Source organism: Vipera berus (genome assembly GCF_964194415.1).
Source record: "Vipera berus genome assembly, chromosome: 3".
Lineage (NCBI taxonomy): Eukaryota > Metazoa > Chordata > Lepidosauria > Squamata > Viperidae > Vipera > Vipera berus.
The window spans coordinates 128,824,765-128,846,441 of NC_138204.1; the positions used below are offsets into that span (position 1 = coordinate 128,824,765).

General features: G+C 48.0%; 2 protein-coding genes across 2 annotated transcripts in view; both read right to left on the minus strand.

The window, feature by feature from the left end:
• Positions 1–11,797, minus strand: part of LOC308665912 (uncharacterized protein) — a 68,203-nt gene extending 56,406 nt beyond the window's left edge. The window contains exon 1 of the mRNA XM_081324280.1: positions 10,598–11,797. Coding sequence (XP_081180406.1) covers positions 10,784–11,740 — 957 coding nt within the window. The 5' untranslated portion in view covers positions 11,741–11,797 and the 3' untranslated portion in view covers positions 10,598–10,783. The remainder of the gene's footprint in view (positions 1–10,597) is intronic.
• GABBR2 (gamma-aminobutyric acid type B receptor subunit 2) overlaps positions 1–21,677 on the minus strand; it is a gene marked incomplete at its 5' end in the record, with an annotated part of 404,913 nt that overhangs the window by 226,959 nt on the left and 156,277 nt on the right. The gene's annotated exons all lie outside the window — the stretch shown is intronic.

Below are 21,677 nucleotides of genomic sequence, written 5' to 3' on the forward strand. Positions count from 1 at the left end.
AAAAGAAGATAACTATATAAAATTACTGAACCAAATAAAACTTGACTTGGAAAAATGGAAAAATCTGCAACTGTTGATGTTAGGAAGAATTGCTACAGTGAAAATAAATACATTTCAAAAATACTGTTTTTATTTCAAACAATGCCTACAAAACTGGGGAAAAAATTCTTTGAAGATTTAAATTCCCTAATTTTAAAATTTATTTAGCAAGGAAAGAAAGCTAAAATTAAATGGAAAATGTTACAAGAAGCTAAGGGAAATGGAGGTTTTGGCTTGCCAGAGTGGGTTTTATATTATCAAGCATCAGTATTAACATGGGTAAAAGAATGGATAATTTTTAGGAATAAAAGATTGTTGTATTTGGAGAGACATGACTTACAACTCGGTTGCAATACTTTTTTATGGCATGGGAAAAATAAAATTCATAAATATTTTCAAAACCACTATATTAGAAATGCATTACTACTAACATGGGGAAAAATAAAATGGAAGATGGAAAATGGACAAATAACATAAACAATGATAATACGGGCAAAGAATTTTGGATACAATATAGATTTAGAGAAATGGTAAAGCTTGTGGGAAAGAAATTATAAGTTGACAATGTCAATCTCTTAGAAAGAAAACATATAAAATGTTTTATAGATGGTACTTGCCACCAGCAAGATTAGCAAAAATGTTTAAAAATATGTCAGAAAGATGTTGGAAATGTAATCACAAATCAGGTACTTATTATCATGTATGGTAGACATGTGTTAAAGCAAAGAGATATTGGACAAAAATACATACCTGGCTAGAAAGGATGTTGGGAAAACATGTAGATTTTAAACCTGAACTTTTTTTATTAGGTATAATGCCAGAAAAGCTTGACAAACAAAGTATATAGTTAATTTTACATGTGACAACAGTGGCAAGAATCATACTTTGTACAATATTGGAAAAATGAAGAAATACCACCAGAGGAAGATATAATTAAAAATATATTTGATTGTGCGGAAATGGACATATTTACTCTGAGGTTGAAAGAAAAAGAAGAGACAGAATATTTTCAAACTTGGGACTTATTTTATCAATGGCTGGAGAAACGAACAAGGCATTAGGAACTTAATTTGTATTAGTGAATGATAAACTCAGACAAAAGGTCTGTTGAATAAGTACTTTTGAACTGTATTTAAAAATCAATAAAAAACTTATACATATAAAAATTAACTCCAAGATGAACATCAGAACAACAATCAAGTAAGCAATAGCCAATCAAGGAACTGCCAAACAAGCCAACAGCCCAACAAAGAATCTCTAAGACTATCTCCACCAACACCCACAGGGCACTAAAATATAAATTGAGAATTAAACTCATTCCTCACTATCACTGATGATGTTACCTAGTTTGGGTAATGAAGCAACTGCAAGAAAACAACCAAGATCAGAGAGCACCAAGGACCCCTCATTTCAACCCTGAGCTACTTAAATATTCTCTTTTATTGGTCTTTGAACTGTGTATACAATCGAGACCCCTTCATGAATTACTGCCTTGTCATGGTGAAGGGCCTTGCGTAATTCAATGAAGCTATGAGCTATGCTGTGCAGGGCCACACAAGATGGACAGGTCATATCAGAGAGTTCTGACAAAATGTGATCCACTGGAGAAGGAAATGGCAACCCACTCCAGTATCTTTGCCAAGAAAACCCCATGGACAGTACCAAAAGGAAAAAAGATATGACGCTGGAAGATGAGCCCCTCATGTCGGAAGGTGTCCAATATGCTACTGGGAAAGAGCAGAGGGCTAGTACTAGTAGCGCCAGAAAGAATGAAGTGACTGGGCCAAAGCTGAAAGGACACTCAGCTGTGGATGTATCTGGTGGTGAAAGGAAAGTCCAATGCTGTAAAGATTTTTTCTCCATAGGAACCTGGAATGTAAGATCCATGATTCAAGGAAAGCTGGACGTAGTCAAACAAGAGATGACAAGACTAAACATTGACATCTTAGGAATCAGCAAACTAAAATGGACAGGAATGGGTGAATTTAATTCAGATGACCATCAGGTATACCACTGCGGGCAAGAATCCCTCAGAAGAAATGGAGTAGCCTTCATAGTCAGTAAAAGAGTAGGAAAAGCAATACTGGGATACAATCCCCAAAATGACAGAATGATCTCAGTTCGAATCCAAGGCAAACCGTTCAGTATCACAGTAGTCCAAGTCAATCCCCCAACCACCGGTGCTGAAGAGGATGAAATTGACCAGTTCTATGAAGCCCTACAGCACCTTATAGAACTAACACCAAAAAATGATGTGCTTATCATCATGGGGGATTGGAATGCTAAAGTAGGAAGCCAAAAGATAACCGGAATAACAGGCAAGTTTGGCCTTGGAGTACAAAATGAAGCAGGGGACAGGCTGATAGAATTTTGTCAAGAGAATACGATGGTCATAGCAAACACTCTTTTCCAACAACCCAAGCGATGGCTCTACACATGGACATCACCAGACGGTCAACACAGAAATCAGATTGATTATGTGCTTGGCAGCCAAAGATGGAGAAGCTCTATACAGTCAGTAAAAAGAAGACCATGAGCTTACTGTGGCTCAGACCATAAGCTTCTCATTGCAAAGTTTAGGCTTAAACTGACGAAAGTAGGGAAAAGCACTAGATCACTCAGATATGAACTAAATCATATCCCTGATGAATATACAGTAGAGGTGACAAATAGATTTAAGGAATTAGATCTCATAGACAGAGTGCCTGAAGAACTATGGACAGAAGTTTGCAACACTGTACAAGAAGTAGCAACTAAAACCATCCCAAAGAAAAAGAAATGCAAGAAAGCAAAATGGCTGTCTGAGGAAGCTTTGCAAATAGCTGAGGAAAGGAGGGAAGCGAAAGGCAAAGGAGAAAAAGAAAGATACACCCAACTGAATATAGAATTCCAGAGAATAGCTAGAAGAGATAATAATGCCTTCTTAAATGAACAGTGCAAAGAAATAGAAGAAAACAATAGAATAGGGAGGACTAGAGATCTCTTCAAGAAAACTGGAGAGATGAAGGGAACGTTTCATGCAAAAATGGGCATGATAAAGGACCAAAATGGCAGGGACCTAACAGAGGCAGAAGAGATTAAGAAGAGGTGGCAAAATTACACAGAAGAACTATACAAGAACGAGATTGACGTCCCTGATAAACACAATGAGGTGGTCGCTGACCTTGAGCCAGACATCCTAGAATGTGAAGTGAAGTGGGCCTTAGGAAAGCTGAGCAACAACAAAGCTAGTGGAGGTGACAGTATTCAGGCTGAGCTATTCAAAATCTTAAAAGACGATGCAGTAAAAGTGCTACACTCAATTTGCCAGCAAATTTGGAAAACTCAACAGTGGCTACAGGATTGGAAAACATCAGTTTACATTCCAATACTGTCACCCTGCCTGTTTAACCTATATGCAGAGCACATCATGAGAAAGGCAGGACTAGATGAATCAAAAGTAGGAATTAAGATTGCCGGGAGAAATATCAACAACCTAAGATATTCTATTCTCCAAAGCACCTGAAAGCAGGACAAGAAGCAATGGATGGAAACTAGTCAAGGAGAGAAGCAACCTAGAACTAAGGAGAAACTTCCTGACAGTTAGAACAATTAACCAGTGGAAAAACCTGCCTCCAGAGGTGGTGAATGCTCCAACACTGGAAGTTTTTAAGAAGAGACTGGACAGCCATTTGCCTGAAATGGTGTAGGGTTTCCTGCCTGAGCAGGGGGTTGGACTAGATGACCTCCAAGGTCCCTTTCAACTTATTATTATTATTATTATTATTATTATTATTATTATTATTATTATTATTATTAATTATTATTATTAAGATGATACCATTCTAATGGCAGAAAGTGAAGAGGAACTAAAGAGCCTCTTGTTGCGAGTGAAGAAGGAGAGTGCAAAACTTGGGTTGAAACTAAACATTAAGAAAACCAAGATCATGGCATCCGGCCCTCTCAATTCCTGGCAAATAATAATTTAATAATTTAATAATTTAATTTGTATACCGCCCTTCTCCCGAGGGACTCAGGGCGGTGAACAGGGCAATACATAGTGAAAAAAACCGAATACAAAAATTAAAAGCGATTAAACCATTATGCCCATAATAATTAATACATCTTAAAATTAGAGCTATTTATAAAAACCCAACCCCATCCCATCAGACCAGGCCAGCTTGTTCGAAAAATAAGGTTTTAAGATCGCGCCGGAAGGAGCGAAGGTCGGGGGCCATCCGGAGCTCAACCGGTAAGCGGTTCCAAAGGTCTGGCGCGCCCACAGAGAACGCTCTCCCCCTGGGGGTCACCAATCGGCATTCTTTGATCGGCGGCACCCTGAGGAGGCCCTCTCTGTGGGAGCGCACTGGACGGAGGGAAGTTGACGCCGGCCGCAGGTGTTGCCGTAGGTAGTCCGGACCCATGCCATGAACGGCTTTGTAAGTCATCACTAGGACCTTGAACCTCACCCGGAGAGCAACCGGTAGCCAATGCAGCTCGCGGAGCAAAGGTGTAACATGGGAGTATCGGGAAACCCCCAAGACAACTCGCGCGGCTGCATTTTGCACCAGTTGAAGTCTCCGGGTGGACCTCAAGGGCAGCCCCATGTAGAGAGCATTACAGTAGTCCAGACGAGAGGTCACGAGCGCATGAGTGACTGTACGCAAGGCATCCCGGTCTAGATAGGGCCGCAACTGGCGCACCAGGCGAACCTGGGCAAAGGCCCCCCTAGTCACAGCTCCAATATGCTCTTCCAAAGAGAGCTGTGAATCTAGAAGGACCCCCAAGTTGCGAGCCCTATCTACGGGGGGTAATAGCTCACCCCCCATGGCCAATGATGGAATGATCGGAATTTCCCGGGATGCCGGCACGAACAGCCACTCAGTCTTGTCAGGGTTGACTCGAAGCCTGTTCCTCCCCATCCAGACCCGGACCGCCTCCAGGCAACGGGACATCACGTCGAGGGCATCGCTGGGGTGGTTTGGGGTAGAAATAAAAAGTTGGGTATCATCAGCATATTGGTGATACCCAACTCCAAAACCACGAATGATCTCACCCAGCGGCTTCATATAGATGTTGAACAGGAGAGGCGAGAGAACCGATCCCTGAGGGACTCCACAAATGAGAGGTCTCAAGGTCGATCTCTGCCCCCCTGCCAACACCGACTGCGAACGTCCCAGAAGGTAAGAGGAGAACCACTGGAGAACTGTGCCTCCCACTCCTAACCCTCTGAGACGTCGCAGCAGGATACCATGGTCGATGGTATCAAAAGCCGCTGAGAGGTCTAAAAGGACTAGGACAGAGGAGCAACCTCTGTACTGAGCCCGCCAGAGATCATTCACCAGCGCGACCAATGCCGTCTCCGTGCTGTACCCGGGCCTGAAACCCGATTGGTACGGGTCTAGGTAATCAGCTTCATCCAAGAACAAAGGGAGCTGCTGCACCACCACGCTCTCAACAACCTTCGCCAAAAAGCGAAGGTTGGAGACCGGACGATAGTTGTTTAAAATTGCTGGGTCCAAGGCAGGCTTCTTGAGGAGGGGTCTCACCACCGCCTCCATCAAGGCGGCGGGAAAGCTACCCTGACTCAGAGAGGCCGTAATCACTGCCTGGAGCCAGCCTCGTGTCCCATCCCGGGCTGCATAAGTCAGCCAGGAGGGGCACGGGTCCAACAAACACGTGGTGGAGCTCAGCTTCCCCATGATCTTGTCCACTTCTTCAGGAGTCACAGGATCGAACTCTTCCCAGATTAAATTGACAAGGCCGCCCGTATCCTCTTCGTCAGACTCTGCCCAGTCGGAGTCCAAACCGGTCCGGATCCGAGCTATTTTGTCCGACAGAAATCGACTAAACTCCTCGGCTCGACCCTGCAAGGGCTCCTCCCTCACCTCCTGATTAAGAAGGGAGCGAGTTACCCTAAACAGGGTGGCCGGGCGATTATCTGCGGATGCGATGAGGGTGGCAAAGTGGTTAGACCTAGCCACCCTCAACGCTGCGAGATAAGTTCTCGTAAACGACCTTAGTCGTAACCGGTCGGATTCGGATCGGCTGGACGGCCAACAGCTCTCTAGGCCCCGTCTCCGACGCTTCATCTCGCGGAGCTCCATGGAGAACCATGGGGCCCGTTGAGATCTGCGTCGGGTCAAGGGCCGCATGGGTACAACTTGGTCGAGTGCCTCCGTGGCTGCCCTTTCCCAGGCTTCCACTAGGGCATCGACCGAGCTGTGAGCAAAGGAGGCAGGTGGGGGCCCAAGCGCCGTTTGGAACCGCTGAGGGTCCATAAGGCATCTAGGGCGGAACCATCTTATTGGCTCAGCAACCCCACGACAGGGAGTGGCAAAACGGAAGACCATCCGCAGGAGATGATGATCGGTCCATGACAGGGGTGAAATAATTGGAGAACCCCCCCCAAGATCATCTAACCACCGTCCGGATAGAAAAACCAAGTCGAGCGTGTGACCCCCCCCCCCGTGAGTTGGGCCCAGAATAACCTGCTTCAGGTCCATGGCCGTCATGGAAGCCATGAACTCCCGAGCTAACTCAGATGATCCCCCCAGGGATGGTAGGTTGAAGTCACCCAAAACTATAAGTTTGGGGAACTCAACCACCAACCCTGAGAGGATATCGAGAAGCTCAGGCAGGGCTGCTGCCACGTGTCTAGGTGAAACATATACCAGCAGCAAGCCCAACTGAGCTCTGGGACCACATCTCAGGAGGAGGGACTCACACCCGACTATCTGGACCATGGTGGCCTCCCGCGGACATAAGGTCTCCCTTGCAACTACTGCCACTCCACCACCCCTACCCTGAGCCCGAGGCTGGTGCAGCACCCGGAAGCCTGATGGGCAAAGATCAACCAGGGGGACCCCGCCCTCTGGGCCCAACCAGGTCTCCGTAATGCAAGCCAAGTCCGCATGCTCCTCCTCAATCAACTCCTGAATGAGAGGAGCCTTATTCATTACGGACCTGGCATTGAAATACACACGCCTGAGCCCAGGTGGCTGCTCATCCTTGCTCCCGGTACCACGAGCCGAAATCAGAGGGTCGGAGCGCATCACCGCTTGAAGACAGCGGGGACGCACTCCCGGGTATTGATACGGCCCTCTGTTCATACACCTGCGGCCATTCCCTACCGTCGTGGGAATAGGCAATCCCACACCCCGCTCCGGGGCCCCGTAGGCCCCCAACCCAAGCCCCACCGCGGCGCGAGCAATCCCCGGCCTGGTCTGAGAAACGGTTTGTGGAACCCCCCCAGTCTCCAACCGAACCTTTTTAGAACCCTCCCCTCTCCCTAACCCCATAAAAAATCGAGATAAAAAATGCACCAGGGGCCTCTTATTAAATTTGTGGTGGTGGCTCCTGTCCTTGCCCTTGCCCAACCATCTCTCAGGGTCCCAGTAATTGGGCCCGTCATCAAGAGGATAGGTTGAAATGAAGGCGGGTCGCACCCAGGAAGGGGGGGCACCCCTGAGCGCGAGTAAGTCCGTGTCAGAATAACGTAAGCGTGCCATAAGTGGCCATGTGAGTTCGGGAAGTGGCAGTCAGATGTTGAAAGATGATGTCATATCAGGAGGAGTATATGAGTCTAAAAACCGCCAGTCCAGCACCACTCTCACTTGTGCTGGATACCCCAGAAACAGTCAGCAGTCGATCTCTCACCCCGACCTCGAGGCTGATCTGGGAGGTAGATGGAAACCCCATCCAGGGAGAGAGAACATACCCCTCACGGATCTCTCACATCCGGAGAGGTTGTAGATGAAAAGAAACTGAGCCGCCCTCTCACAGCGACTCTTCACCCCGGGTCCTCCTGAGTCTATGGGGGATGGGAGAGATAGCATACAAGAGTCCATCTCCATATGGGCGATAGGCAAGCCCAGCTCAACTTGGAAACCGTAACTCCAGGCCATGATTGAAAGCTGCCTCAGATCTCTTAAGGCAGCAAGTCTTAATCAACATAGGAGATCAACACCGTCCTGATCTTTCCCTCGATAGTCTCCAATGGCTGCTTTAAACCAGCGGTGGGTAGATAGCAGCAGGTAGCAGCTAGGAGCAAGGAGCAAGCGAGGAATCGATGGAATTATCCAGCTCCTCCAACAGCATTCACCCATGCCGCGGTTTCTCCGGTTAATCCGGCCATTTGGAGCCATAGCTCTATCTGCCCCAAAACTGGGGCGTTTCAAGCCGTGGCTCCTCCGGCAATAGATGGGGAAGAAATGGAGGTAGTGACAGATTTTATTTTCCTGGGCTCCAAGATCACTGCAGACGGGGACTGTAGCCAAGAAATTAAAAGATGCTTGCTCCTGGAAGGAAAGCTATGGCAAATCTAGACAGCACACTAAAAAGCAGAGACATCACCCTGCCAACAAAAGTGCGTATAGTCAAGGCTATGGTCTTTCCAGTTGCAATGTATAGCTGTGAAAGTTGGACCATAAGAAAGGCTGAGCGCCCAAAAATTGAAGTGTTCTGAACCAGCCCTCTTTTGGCCTTGTAGTAAGGCAAACCCCTATTCAGAAAGAAGAGACTGGAGAGCGTCCAAGGCTAAAAGGCGTCTGCCAGGATTTATTACTCAATTAACAAAAACACTAGAGCTTGTCTCCTCAAGCGGAAGAGTTGCTTTCAGCAACCAGCCCCTCCCCAAACACTCCTTTTATTGAGAGCTCAGGGCGTGGTCTCCCTGAGCCTCCTCCCGAGGAGTCCCACAGCCTTTCTTTGTTTGTTCCTGCTCGACTGCCTCCTGCGTCGGGCGTCCTTGAACAGGGCCAGCTGTGGGTCATCATCCTCCGCACTATCGGGCTCACGCAGCTGAGAAGAGGTCCCCGGCTGAGGGCTCTGCAAAGCCTCCAAACCATCATCAGCCGGTTCGTCTCCCTCCTCCCCCTCATCTGAGTCATCCGATACATCGGAGCCGGCTGTCGGACCCACAGGCTGGCCCTGAGTCACAACACTATCCCGCACCGCAGGGCCCTTCCCCCGGGTCTGCCGATCCGGATGCGGTCGGGATGGGAACTGTTCGTGAAAAGCAGTCACCAACGCAGGGGCATGAACGGCGGTCGCGTCTTCCCATGTGAAGTCCTCCGGCCCGTACCCTTTCCACTCGATCAGGTACTGGAAGCGACCTTTCAGCCAGCGGGAATCCCTGATGCTGGCGACCTCGTACTCGGGGGTGCTGTCGCCATCACGAGGTCCTGATGGGGGAGGTTCCGCTTGGTGAAGTGGACAAGCCGGTTGTTCGGGGACCAACAAGGACCGATGGAAGACGGGGTGCACGCGCAGGGAACGTGGCAGAGTTAAACGATAGGCGACCGGGTTGATGACGGCCTCGACTGGGAACGGTCCAAGGTAACGGTGGTCCAGCTTCCTCGCCGGCCGAGTGGATGGTAGGTTCCTGGTGGACAGCCAGACCCGATCCCCCACCGATAATGGAGGCGTATCCCTTCTCGACCGATCGGCGAACCTCTTGTAGTCGGCCTTGGCCTTCTCCAGCTGCCGTCGCACCAACCGATGGATCGCCTGTAATTCCGCCATGAATTCGTTCGCTGCCGGCTCCGGTGAGTCCACGGGAGAAAGGGGGAAAAACCTGGGGTGATAACCCACGTTGGCCAAGAACGGTGTCATCTGCGTGGAGGTGTGCTGCGAGTTGTTAAAGGCAAACTCGGCTATGGCCAAATAGTCCACCCAATTGTCCTGCTGCAGGTTAATGTAGCAGCGCAGATACTGCTCTAAGATGCTGATGACCTTCTCGGTACCCCCGTCGGTCTGAGGATGATGCGCGGACGAGAGGCAAACCTTAATGTCCAACGCCCGCATCAACTCCTGCCAGAAGCGGGCTGTAAACTGGGCCCCCCTATCGGAGACGACCCTATCAGGAAGGCCGTGCAGCCGGAACACCTGTTGGATGAACATGCGACTAGTGGCGCGAGCTGACGGTAAGCCGCGACAGGGGATGAAGTGCGCCATCTTGGTCAACATGTCCACCACCACAAACACTGTCGTGAAGCCGGAGGATGGGGGTAGATCCGTCAGAAAGTCCATGGACACAGCCCCCCAGGGTCTCTTGGGCGTTGGCAAAGGCTGCAGTAAACCAGGCGGGGCCCCTGTCGCTGACTTGGCCTGCCTGCATGGGACGCAGGAGGTGACATAAGACTGAACATCGTGTCGGACTCGGGGCCACCAGAAGGTACGGGAGACCAGGTTCAGAGTCTTGAACAGGCCAAAATGCCCCGCAGCCGGGTTATCATGACACTGGCTGAGGACGAGTCCCCTGAGTGGCCCTCCTGGAACATAGAGCCGGTCACGATAATACAGGAGTCCATCCGTGACCGACCAAGGCGAATCTGGCCCCACCTCTTCCTTCCGCTGAGCCACCCACGCCTCCTGCTGCTGCGCCTCCCGGATCCGAGCCCGTATATCCACCGGCTCCCGCACCGCAGCAAAAGACTCGACGGGGATCACTGTCCTGGGCGGAAGCTTGTCTTCCACTCGGGTGTACTCGGGCTTCCTGGACAGAGCATCCGCTCTCTGGTTGTGCCCGCTTGGTATGTACCGCACCCGGAAGTCAAACCTCGCAAAGAAGAGGGACCTGTTCTGAACCAGCCCTCTTCTCGTAACCCCTAATTAAAAGAAGAGTCTGGAAAGCGTCCAAGGCTAAAAGGCTTCTGCCAAGATTTAATTACGCAGTTAACAAAAACACAAGAGCTTGTCTTCTCAAGCGGAAAAGTTGCTTTCAGCAACCAGCCCCTCCCCAAACACTTCTTTTATAGAGAGCTCAGGGCGTGGTCTCCCTGTGCCTCCTCCCGAGGAGTCCCATAGTCTTTCTTTGTTTGTCCCTGCTCGTCTGCCTCCTGCGTCGGGCGTCCTTGAACAGGGCCAGCTGTGGGTCATCATCCTCCGCACTCTCGGGCTCACACAGCTGAGAAGAGGTCCCCGGCTGAGGACTCTGCAAAGCCTCCAAATCATCATCAGCCGGTTCGTTTCCCTCCTCCCCCACATCTGAGTCCTCCGATACATCGGACCCGGCTGTCGGACCCACAGGCTGGCCCTGAGTCACAACACTATCCCGCACCGCAGGGCCCTTCCCCCGGGTCTGCCGATCCGGATGCGGTCGGGATGGGAACTGTTCGTGAAAAGCAGTCACCAACGCAGGGGCATGAACGGCGGTCGCGTCTTCCCATGTGAAGTCCTCCGGCCCGTACCCTTTCCACTCGATCAGGTACTGGAAGCGACCTTTCAGCCAGCGGGAATCCCTGATGCTGGCGACCTCGTACTCGGGGGTGCTGCCTCCATCACGAGTTCCTGATGGGGGAGGTTCCGCTTGGCGAAGTGGACAGGCCGGTTGTTCGGGGACCAACAAGGACCGATGGAAGACGGGGTGCACGCGCAGGGAACGTGGCAGAGTTAAACGATAGGCGACCGGGTTGATGACGGCCTCGACTGGGAACGGTCCAAGGTAACGGTGGTCCAGCTTCCTTGCCGGCCGAGTGGATGGTAGGTTCCTGGTGGACAGCCAGACCCGATCCCCCACCGATAGTGGAGGCGTATCCCTTCTCGACCGATCGGCGAACCTCTTGTAGTCGGCCTTGGCCTTCTCCAGCTGCCGTCGCACCAACCGATGGATCGCCTGTAACTCCGCCATGAATTCGTTCGCTGCCGGCTCCGGTGAGTCCACGGGAGAAAGGGGGAAAAACCGAGGGTGATAACCCACGTTGGCCAAGAACGGTGTCATCTGCGTGGAGGTGTGCTGCGAGTTGTTAAAGGCAAACTCGGCTATGGCCAAATAGTCCACCCAATTGTCCTGCTTCAGGTTAACATAGCAGCGCAGATACTGCTCTAAGATGCCGATAACCTTCTCGGTACCCCCGTCGGTCTGAGGATGATGCGCGGACGAGAGGCAAACCTTAATGTCCAACGCCCGCATCAACTCCTGCCAGAAGCGGGCTGTAAACTGGGCCCCCCTATCGGAGACGACTCTATCGGGAAGGCCGTGCAGCCGGAACACCTGTTGGATGAACATGCGACTAGTGGCGCGAGCTGACGGTAAGCCGCGACAGGGGATGAAGTGCGCCATCTTGGTCAACATGTCCACCACCACAAACACTGTCGTGAAGCCGGAGGATGGGGGTAGATCCGTCAGAAAGTCCATGGACACAGCCCCCCAGGGTCTCTTGGGCGTTGGCAAAGGCTGCAGTAAACCAGGCGGGGCCCCTGTCGCTGACTTGGCCTGCCTGCATGGGACGCAGGAGGTGACATAAGACTGGACATCGTGTCGGACTCGGGGCCACCAGAATGTACGGGAGACCAGGTTCAGAGTCTTGAACAGGCCAAAATGCCCCGCAGCCGGGTTATCATGACATTGGCTGAGGACGAGTCCCCTGAGTGGCCCTCCTGGAACATAGAGCCGGTCACGATAATACAGGAGTCCATCCGTGACCGACCAAGGCGAATCTGGCCCCACCTCTTCCTTCCGCTGAGCCACCCACGCCTCCTGCTGCTGCGCCTCCCGGATCCGAGCCCGTATATCCACCGGCTCCCGCACCGCAGCAAAAGACTCGACGGGGATCACGGTCCTGGGCGGAAGCTTGTCTTCCACTCGGGTGTACTCGGGCTTCCTGGACAGAGCATCCGCTCTCTGGTTGTGCCCGCTTGGTATGTACCGCACCCGGAAGTCAAACCTCGCAAAGAAGAGGGACCACCGGATCTGGCGTTGGTTCAAATTCCGAGCGGTCTGCAGGCTTTCCAGATTCTTGTGGTCCGTCCGGACCTCGATCTGATGCCGCGCCCCCTCCAGATGATGCCTCCAAGCCTCGAACGCCGCCTTGATGGCCAGCAGCTCCTTCTCCCAGATGGTATAGTTGCGCTCCGAGGGGTTCAATTTCCGAGAGTGATACGCGCAAGGGAAAAGGGTACCGTTGGGCGTCGCTGCCTGGAGTAACACGGCCCCAATGGCAATGTCGGAGGCGTCCGCCTCCACGACAAACGGCCGTTGCGGGTCAGGATGCTTCAAGATGGGCTCCTTCATGAAGGCGTCCTTCAAAGCTTGGAACGCCTGTTGTTCGGGGGCGTTCCACTGGAACCGAGTCTTCTTCTGCAGGAGCCGGGTGAGGGGGGCTGTCAAGGCAGCAAAGCCAGGGATGAATGTCCGATAGTAGTTGGCAAATCCAAGAAGTCGCTGAACATCCTTCACGCGACGCGGGGGTTGCCAACTCTGCAACGACTCAACTTTACTCGGTTCCATGGCGATGCCCTCAGGAGAAATGCGGTGACCCAAGAAATCAATGGTCACCTGGTAGAACTGGCACTTCTCCAACTTGGCAAACAGCCGATGTTTCCGGAGGCGCTGCAGGACCTGACGGAGATGCTGATGATGCGCTTCACGCGACGGGGAGTAAATCAGGATGTCGTCCAGGTAAATCACAACAAACTGGTCCAACAGATCCCGAAAGATGTCGTTCATAAAATGCTGAAACACAGCGGGGGCGTTGGTCAGGCCAAACGGCATCACCGTGTACTCGAAATGTCCATAGCGAGTACCAAACGCCGTCTTCCACTCATCACCCGGCCGAACCCTGACGAGGTTGTAAGCTCCACGCAGGTCCAGTTTCGTGAAGATCTTAGCCTCCCGGAGTCGGTCCAAGAGCTCGGGGATGAGGGGCAGCGGGTAGCGGTTACGCACCGTGATGGCGTTGAGTTTCCGGTAGTCACAGCAAAGTCGTAACTCGCCCGACTTCTTTTTGACGAAGAGCACGGGCGCAGACACTGGCGAGGACGAGGGCCGGATGAAACCACGAGCCAAGTTCTTTGTCAGGAAGTCCCGCAATGCAGCCAACTCGGGCTCCGACATGGAGTACAAACGCCCCACTGGGAGAGGCGCATCAGGGACTAGGTCAATGGAGCAGTCGTAGGGCCTGTGCGGGGGTAATTGGTCCGCCTCTGACTCACTGAACACGTCAGCAAAGTCGGACAGTTCGGGAGGCAAGGAAACCCCTGGGGAACCCTCCACCTGGCCGGCACAGATATGGCGGGTGTGGTCCACGCACTGCAAACTTGGGAAGGTGACCAAGTTCTGAGACCAATAGATCTGTGGATCATGCGCCCGGAGCCACGCCAGTCCCAAGACCACGGGGAAGTGCAGATCCGAAGTGACGTAAAACTGAATGGCCTCCACATGGGTACTGATGGCCATACACACGGGTTGCGTGGCGGCCGTGATAGGCCCGGACAGGAGCACTCGACCATCGATGGTCTCCACAAGCATGGGCGGATCCACCGGACACTGGGGAACAGCCCATTTGGCCACAAAGGCCGAATCCATAAAGTTAGTGGTAGCCCCAGAGTCAATTAAGGCATGGACCGGAATCCCCTCTGGCTTGCCAGGAAGGATCAGTCGTGCCTCCAAAATCAAATGCCGTGGAGGTTCACAGGCACCGTCGGAACGGCGTCGCTCGGCGTGATCGTTGTGGGTCGCCCGATCTTTCACACCGTCTAGATCGGGCTCGGGCCGTTTCCCGATAGCCAAGCAGGGGACTTTCTCGGGGCAGGCTTGGTCACTGACGCCCGCTGACGCTTCTTCGGGCAAGAAGCAGCCAAATGTCCAGGGTCCCCACAGTAAAAACACAACCCCTCCGATCGTCGTCTGTCCATTTCCGTCACCGATAGACGGGACCTGGCGGCACCCAGCTCCATTGGCTCCTCCCTCTGGACTGGGGGCACACGCTCAACAGGGGCGGCAGGGGTCTGTGGGGTGGCATGGCGACTCTTTCGCTGCTGCAGCCGGGCATCGATCCGCAGACAAAGATGGATCAGCCCATTCAGGTCTGAGGGAATGTCCACGCGGGCCAGCTCATCCAACATCTCCTCCGACAAGCCATCCTGGAAGGCATCCACGAGCGCAGCCTCATTCCAGGCGGAATCCTGGCTAAGCAGCCGGAAATCGCTGATATAGGCCTGTAGGGGGCGCTGACCCTGCCTCAAAGCTTTCAGACGTCGGGTGGCAGTCTGCGCCTTAATCGGGTCCTCGTACATGAGGCGCATATGGTCACAAAACCCCCCAAAGTTATCCAACAAAGGGCTAGGCTGTGCCAACAGAGGCGTGCCCCAACGAGCTGCATCTCCCGACAGAAGGCTCAACACGAATCCCACCTTATCTCGGTCAGTGGGGAAATCAGCTGCTCTCACGCTGATAAAAAGCTGGCATTGTCCCAGGAAGGCAGGAAACAGTTCTGGATTGCCAGCAAATTTATCCGGCATAGCTATCTGACATTTCCTCCTGGGTGGGGGTGCAGCATGTACCTGAGCTTGCAGTTGAGCCACCTGAGCTGCCAGCAAAGTGAGTTGCTGGGTGAGCTGAGCATTCTCGGCAAGAAGCTGCTCCATCGTAGTAGTAAGGGGTGGGAGGCTGAAAGCAAACTGTTCTGAACCAGCCCTCTTCTGGCCTTGTAGTAAGGCAAACCCCTATTCAGAAAGAAGAGACTGGAGAGCGTCCAAGGCTAAAAGGCGTCTGCCAGGATTTATTACTCAATTAACAAAAACACTAGAGCTTGTCTCCTCAAGCGGAAGAGTTGCTTTCAGCAACCAGCCCCTCCCCAAACACTCCTTTTATTGAGAGCTCAGGGCGTGGTCTCCCTGAGCCTCCTCCCGAGGAGTCCCACAGCCTTTCTTTGTTTGTTCCTGCTCGACTGCCTCCTGCGTCGGGCGTCCTTGAACAGGGCCAGCTGTGGGTCATCATCCTCCGCACTATCGGGCTCACGCAGCTGAGAAGAGGTCCCCGGCTGAGGGCTCTGCAAAGCCTCCAAACCATCATCAGCCGGTTCGTCTCCCTCCTCCCCCTCATCTGAGTCATCCGATACATCGGAGCCGGCTGTCGGACCCACAGGCTGGCCCTGAGTCACAACATGAAGCCTTTGAACTATGGTGCTGGAGAAGACTCCTGCGAGTCCCTTGGACTGCAAGGCAATCAAACCGGTCAGTCCTAAAGGAGATCAACCCTGACTGCTCTTTAGAAGGCCAGATCCTGAAGTTGAAACTCAAATACTTTGGCCACCTAATGAGAAGGAAGGACTCATTGGAGAAGTGCCTAATGCTGGGAAAGGTTGAGGGCAAGAGAAGAAGGGGACAACAGAGAATGAGGTGGATGGATGGAGTCACTGAAGCAGTAGGCGTGAGCCTAAATGGACTCCAGAAGATGGTAGAGGACAGGAAGGCCTGGAGGAACATTGTCCATGGGGTCACGATGGGTCGGACACGACTTCGCAACTAACAACAATGCAATCGAGAAATCTGATCAAATTATTGAAATATATTTACAAGTAACATTTCTCTTGCCCTTCCTTCCTTCCAGTATGTTTGATTTCAAATGACTTCAATTATTCCTCCTTTATCCTTCTTTTTAGGCAATTCAGATTCTTCTAACTCCAGTTCAGAGACAGGTTGAGTAGCGACTTGCTTATTTGTTCTTAGATTAAAACACTGATCCTTCTGGTGCTTCCTTCCTTCCAACTGAGGCTGACAACTATTCTCATTTTTATCAATTGATCTATGAAACAGCAATTCTTCAGAAAAGTCTTCATCTTAATGCAATATAACTAAATCAAACTGTTATGTCCCAAGAGAAATTTGTTCTAAAGACATGGGGAAGTCTGTACAGAACTACACATTAGTAGATAGGCTAAACTTGTGAAAATCTGAAAATGACTTTCAGAAAGCTGAAAATAGGATCTAATCCACTTAAAATAAGGTTGTAAAAGTCAGGTTGAAAGACTGTCTTCTCTTAGGGTTCATTAAAAGGCTATATAATGATTTGTAAAGTTTTGAGAAATAAATTAGAATGAATTCTCTTGCAATCCTAAATGTTTAAACTTATAAAAAATCTATTTTTCAAAAAAAATTAGACCTTATTATGACACAATCCATTATAGTACATCAAGATTCTATCACTAATTTACTGTATACACAGGTCACTTTTAACAGCATCTATAAAAGAATTCTGCAAATGATTTCGGAAATGTTATTTATAGCAACATTACTTGTTCTCAGAGTACAGAAGCAATTATGTCGTCAATATACGGCATAGTTGATTCAAGGCCTTTTCCATGCAGGGTACATCTTGTTGACATGCAAGTTAACATAAGCAAGAATACGTGAATACTAAATATGTTACAGAGTAAAATATTGCACCCACTTAGAGATCTAAGCCTGAAATCTAATGATTACTCTTTTTTCCAATTGCCATCAGATATGTTTTTTAAATGGCTAATAAATAACCCTCACCATGAAGAATGTGTGGCCTGTTCCAGTCAGAAATTTGTCTAGTTCCAACAGCAGAACTCATCATGTCTTAGTTTACTATATTAAAGAGACAGTTCTTCCCATGTAATTAATTATATATGATTTATCAAGAGAAGGAAAAGTGTCCAATTAATCTGAGCAGATAGCGTTCCTTGGAAAGGACAAAAACCTGTGAGGAATATAAAGCAAGCAATATTTGTACAAGGCTATAGCAAAATTAACTAAGGGATGATGTGACAACATAATGCATCCAGAAATTATCACTACTTACCATGTTCCAAATCTATCATCCATAACTGCCCTAAAGCATTTTGCTCCTTCAAATAATATTTAATACAATGTCTCCTTCCTTAAATTCACCCCCTTTGTAAGCTGTGGTTTATTTCTTTATTCTTTGATCTCAACAGGGACTTCAGAATTTATTTATTTACAGTCTCAGACCTATAAAGCACAAATTACGGAATTTAAATGTATTTAAATAAAATATGGATATAAATTTTAAAATACAGAACAAAAAATCCCCAAACTGTTCTGAAACAAATAACAAGAGGATATCACCCAACTTTCATAAATCACAGCTACGCAAGATACCTGTCAACCTTTGTAGTAGTTGTACATGTTAGGGCCTTGCAGAATGAAGATTGTAATTTCTTCATCAGAAAGACTAAAGTTCTGATAATTGGGTTTATGAGTGTCCAATACCATGAATAATACAAAGTGCAGATGCCTAGCTTCCTTTGCATCTTATTGTTCTCAAGGTATTCTTGAAAACAATTATTCCAAAACTAAGATTTCAGTTTTTCTCTAGAATATGCCTTAGAAAGAATATGCCTTTAAAAAATGAAAATGAAAAATAAATGAAAAATTAACAACAAAAAACTCAAACTGATCACATCAAGGACTTCAAGTACCTAGGCATCTATTTCCACCCCTCTACCCCCAGGGGTGTTAAACTGTCGGCCTGCGGGCCGCATGCATCATCCGGAAGCCACGCCCACCCCATTGCCGGCAATGGCAAAACAGTCACGATAAGTCTTGTGACGTCACGTGATGTCGCAGGTTTGGCATATCTGCTCTACCCACCGGAACAACAATTGAGTGAACTTTCTGATTAGCGCTCAAAAGTTTCTGAAAATATAGTAGTCATTATGGCAATAATTACATCGCTGCAGCAATAAAACTGTATGATATAAAAGTCCTAGCCTTGTTATTATATGTTTATAAGGATGCCCCTACCTTAGAAGCCATTCAATCTAACAAGAATTAGTAAATGCTCTGGTGCATATTAAACTACTATCAACTTACTAATCTCTTCCTTTTCCTTTCTTTCCTTGGTAATATTCCACACAGTTAGCATTAACATTTAAACTCAGAATATAAATCTATATTTTCTGCTGATACTTTTCTGGACAAAGCAATTTGTTATACCTGCTGCTAATAGGAATAGTTCACTAGTAAATGTAATAGACTTTAGTCTAATCTTCTCTTTTCATAAAATACTGTAAAGAAAAGTTAGAGCTATGCAGTGCTTTTTTGTATATATATAAAAAAGGTGCTGGAACTCACATGTTACCCTACAAGGTTTACCTTTGTAGTTGAAAAAAAAAACCTTCACTTTTTAGTGCATCTAAAAGACTAAGATTTTGTTCAAGCTAGTTAATGCTATTAATGTTATCATGCACTGTGTGGCTTTAAATTACAAGAAGGCATTTTATTAATCTTTTGGGACATTTACCACTGGCATGCCCATTTAGTTTAATGAGTGGAAATGTCAGTTTTCTATGTGGAACGAAATTGGCCCAATAAAACAAAATTTGGTTGCTTGTAAAAGATTGAATTATTTTAAAAAAGTTGTTAAACAAGGTGGAAAAATTTACATTTGGAATTTAATATGGATATTGACTTGAAACAAATTAAAGTTGAAACTTTGTCAGTGAACAGATTACTTTTAATTTACCTTTAAGTTAAACCCAATTTAATAAATAGATCTGATTAAACCTCATACTGTACGTCTACCTTTACATCTGACCAATATATAATCAATATATATCATTATTAATAATAATGCATCCAAATCACAAGGCATTGGTTTTATTCTTATTCTTCCCTTCTGCAGTTTGAATATAAAGTATAAAAGACTAAAAAGAGATTTTTGTAGACATCCCAGCCTTTGAACTACCCAAGGAACTGAAACAGCAAATTTTCACTGTTGGTCAAGCTTCCACGCCAGCCATCTTTCTTTCCTCTCGTTTTGCCTCTTTTTAACCTCACACCCCACCTTCTGTAAGGGAAGGCAAAAGGCTCGCTCACCCTCTCGTGAAAGAGGGCCTCCAGGTTTATGTGTCTCCAACCACCACCATCGGCTTCCACACCACATGGTCCAAACCAGCCAATCAAGCCATGCTCTGGCTGTGGTGCTCTGGCGCCTCATGGCTCCTCCTAGAGGAGGCAGACAGCGCCAGAGAGGACCCCGCTCGCACTGTACCACCAGTGGGGCATTTCCAAAAGCAAATGAGGATAGGAAGGGAAACAATAGGAAAAGAACGCAACTCTGGAAAATCCATCGAAAAAAGGTGCCGGTACTCTGTTCTGGTGCATTCTGTGACAAAAAAAGCCCTGCAGCTATGCATGAATCTGTGTTGTCTGAGATATTGGACTCCTGCAAATAAAAAAAGGAAAACATCCTAAAACTATTAATTTACTGTTTAATTTAAGATGAAAACCAGTTTCTGATTACAGTACTGTATTTGATCTTATATAAATTAATTAGATCATTCAACATGTGAATAGATAAGCATTGCTCGTTATAAAGAAACATATACTTTTTGCAAGCCTGTACAAATTTTAATGGATTGGAACTATTACAGACCAAGCTCCATCTAGTATAGGACAATAGTTTTTCATAATGCAATGCTTACTGGTCATAAATCACTCTTACAAAATGGGTAAAACACATCTCTTCTGTGAAATGTTGTGCTTAACCTGACTGTAGGCCCAACTTTTTGAACTAGAAAATCTAATTCATGCTGGAGAATACATATTCTCTTTCTGTATTTTAAAGTCATCTTAGGACAGTTCTAGTGATAAGTGATGCTACAGCTCTTATCTTGTCCACAGATCCAGAATTAGCTAAAGAATCTATGACAACACTGTTCCACAGCACACCTGACATAACCAAATATGCGAAGATTGAAACATGCAGGATCATGGATCTTATTGTTGTTAGTTGCGAAGTCATGTCCGACCCATCGCGACCCTATGGACAACGTTCCTCCAGGCCTTCCTGTCCTCTACCATCTTCTGGAGTCCATTTAAGCTCATGCCTACTGCTTCAGTGACTCCATCCAGCCACCTCATCTTATTAGCTTCTGCCTAACCATATACTTTCAATTTGATGGACAAACTTAGCAACTAATTAAATGTACACCTATGAGATCACTGCTTTCAGGACTCATAGTGGAGGTCGTAATACAATGTCTGGAATCATTAGCAATCACATAAATACAACTCAAAATATGGATCAGATATATAGACCTTCATCATAATAAAAAGGACCAGTCAGAGAACACTCCCAAAACCATTAATAACCTCTTCAAAGGAATCCAATTCAAAGGAGGAACAGAGGAACAAGAATTCACTACCCTTCCTGGATATCCTGATTAGCAGAGACAAAATGTAAACACCAGAAACACAAGTGTACGGAAATATTCACCTACACTGATCTAGTGCTCCATTACCAAAGGAATGACCCAAGAGAAGAGAAGCGGTGTAAGAACTCTCTTCAGAGCAGAAGCACATTGCCGCAAACCTGAACAGCAGTAAAATGAAATAGATAACCATGTAACATCTTCCAACAAAATGGATATCCACGCAACTTCATCAAAATGTTCCTGATCACTCAACTCTATATAGCACAGCCAACACAAGGTGTAAAAAGGATAACACTGCCATACATCAAAAACATCTCAGAAACCATCTACAGACTATTACAATCACATGGGATTAGTACAGCACACAACCAACTAAAGCCTTTCAAAACGTCCTAACTGAACCAAAAGAGCCAGCAGCCCCAGAAGAAAAATAGGAGTCATCTACAACATACAGTGCAAAGATGGCAACAATCATTACGTAGGACAAACCGGCAGAACATATCCATGAACACCAACTACGGTAGCAGTCAGGAGAAATGATGAAAACTCTTTAATTTCACAACACGTGGACAGATTTTACTATAGTTCCAACTGGGAAAGTGTGACCATCCTACATCAAGTCAAGTGCAAAAATGCTGCAGAATTTCTAGAAGCCTGGCTCTTTGACAAATTAGCCATCAATAGATATAGACATAAATGATATCTGTGTACTGTACAAAAGAGATGCTC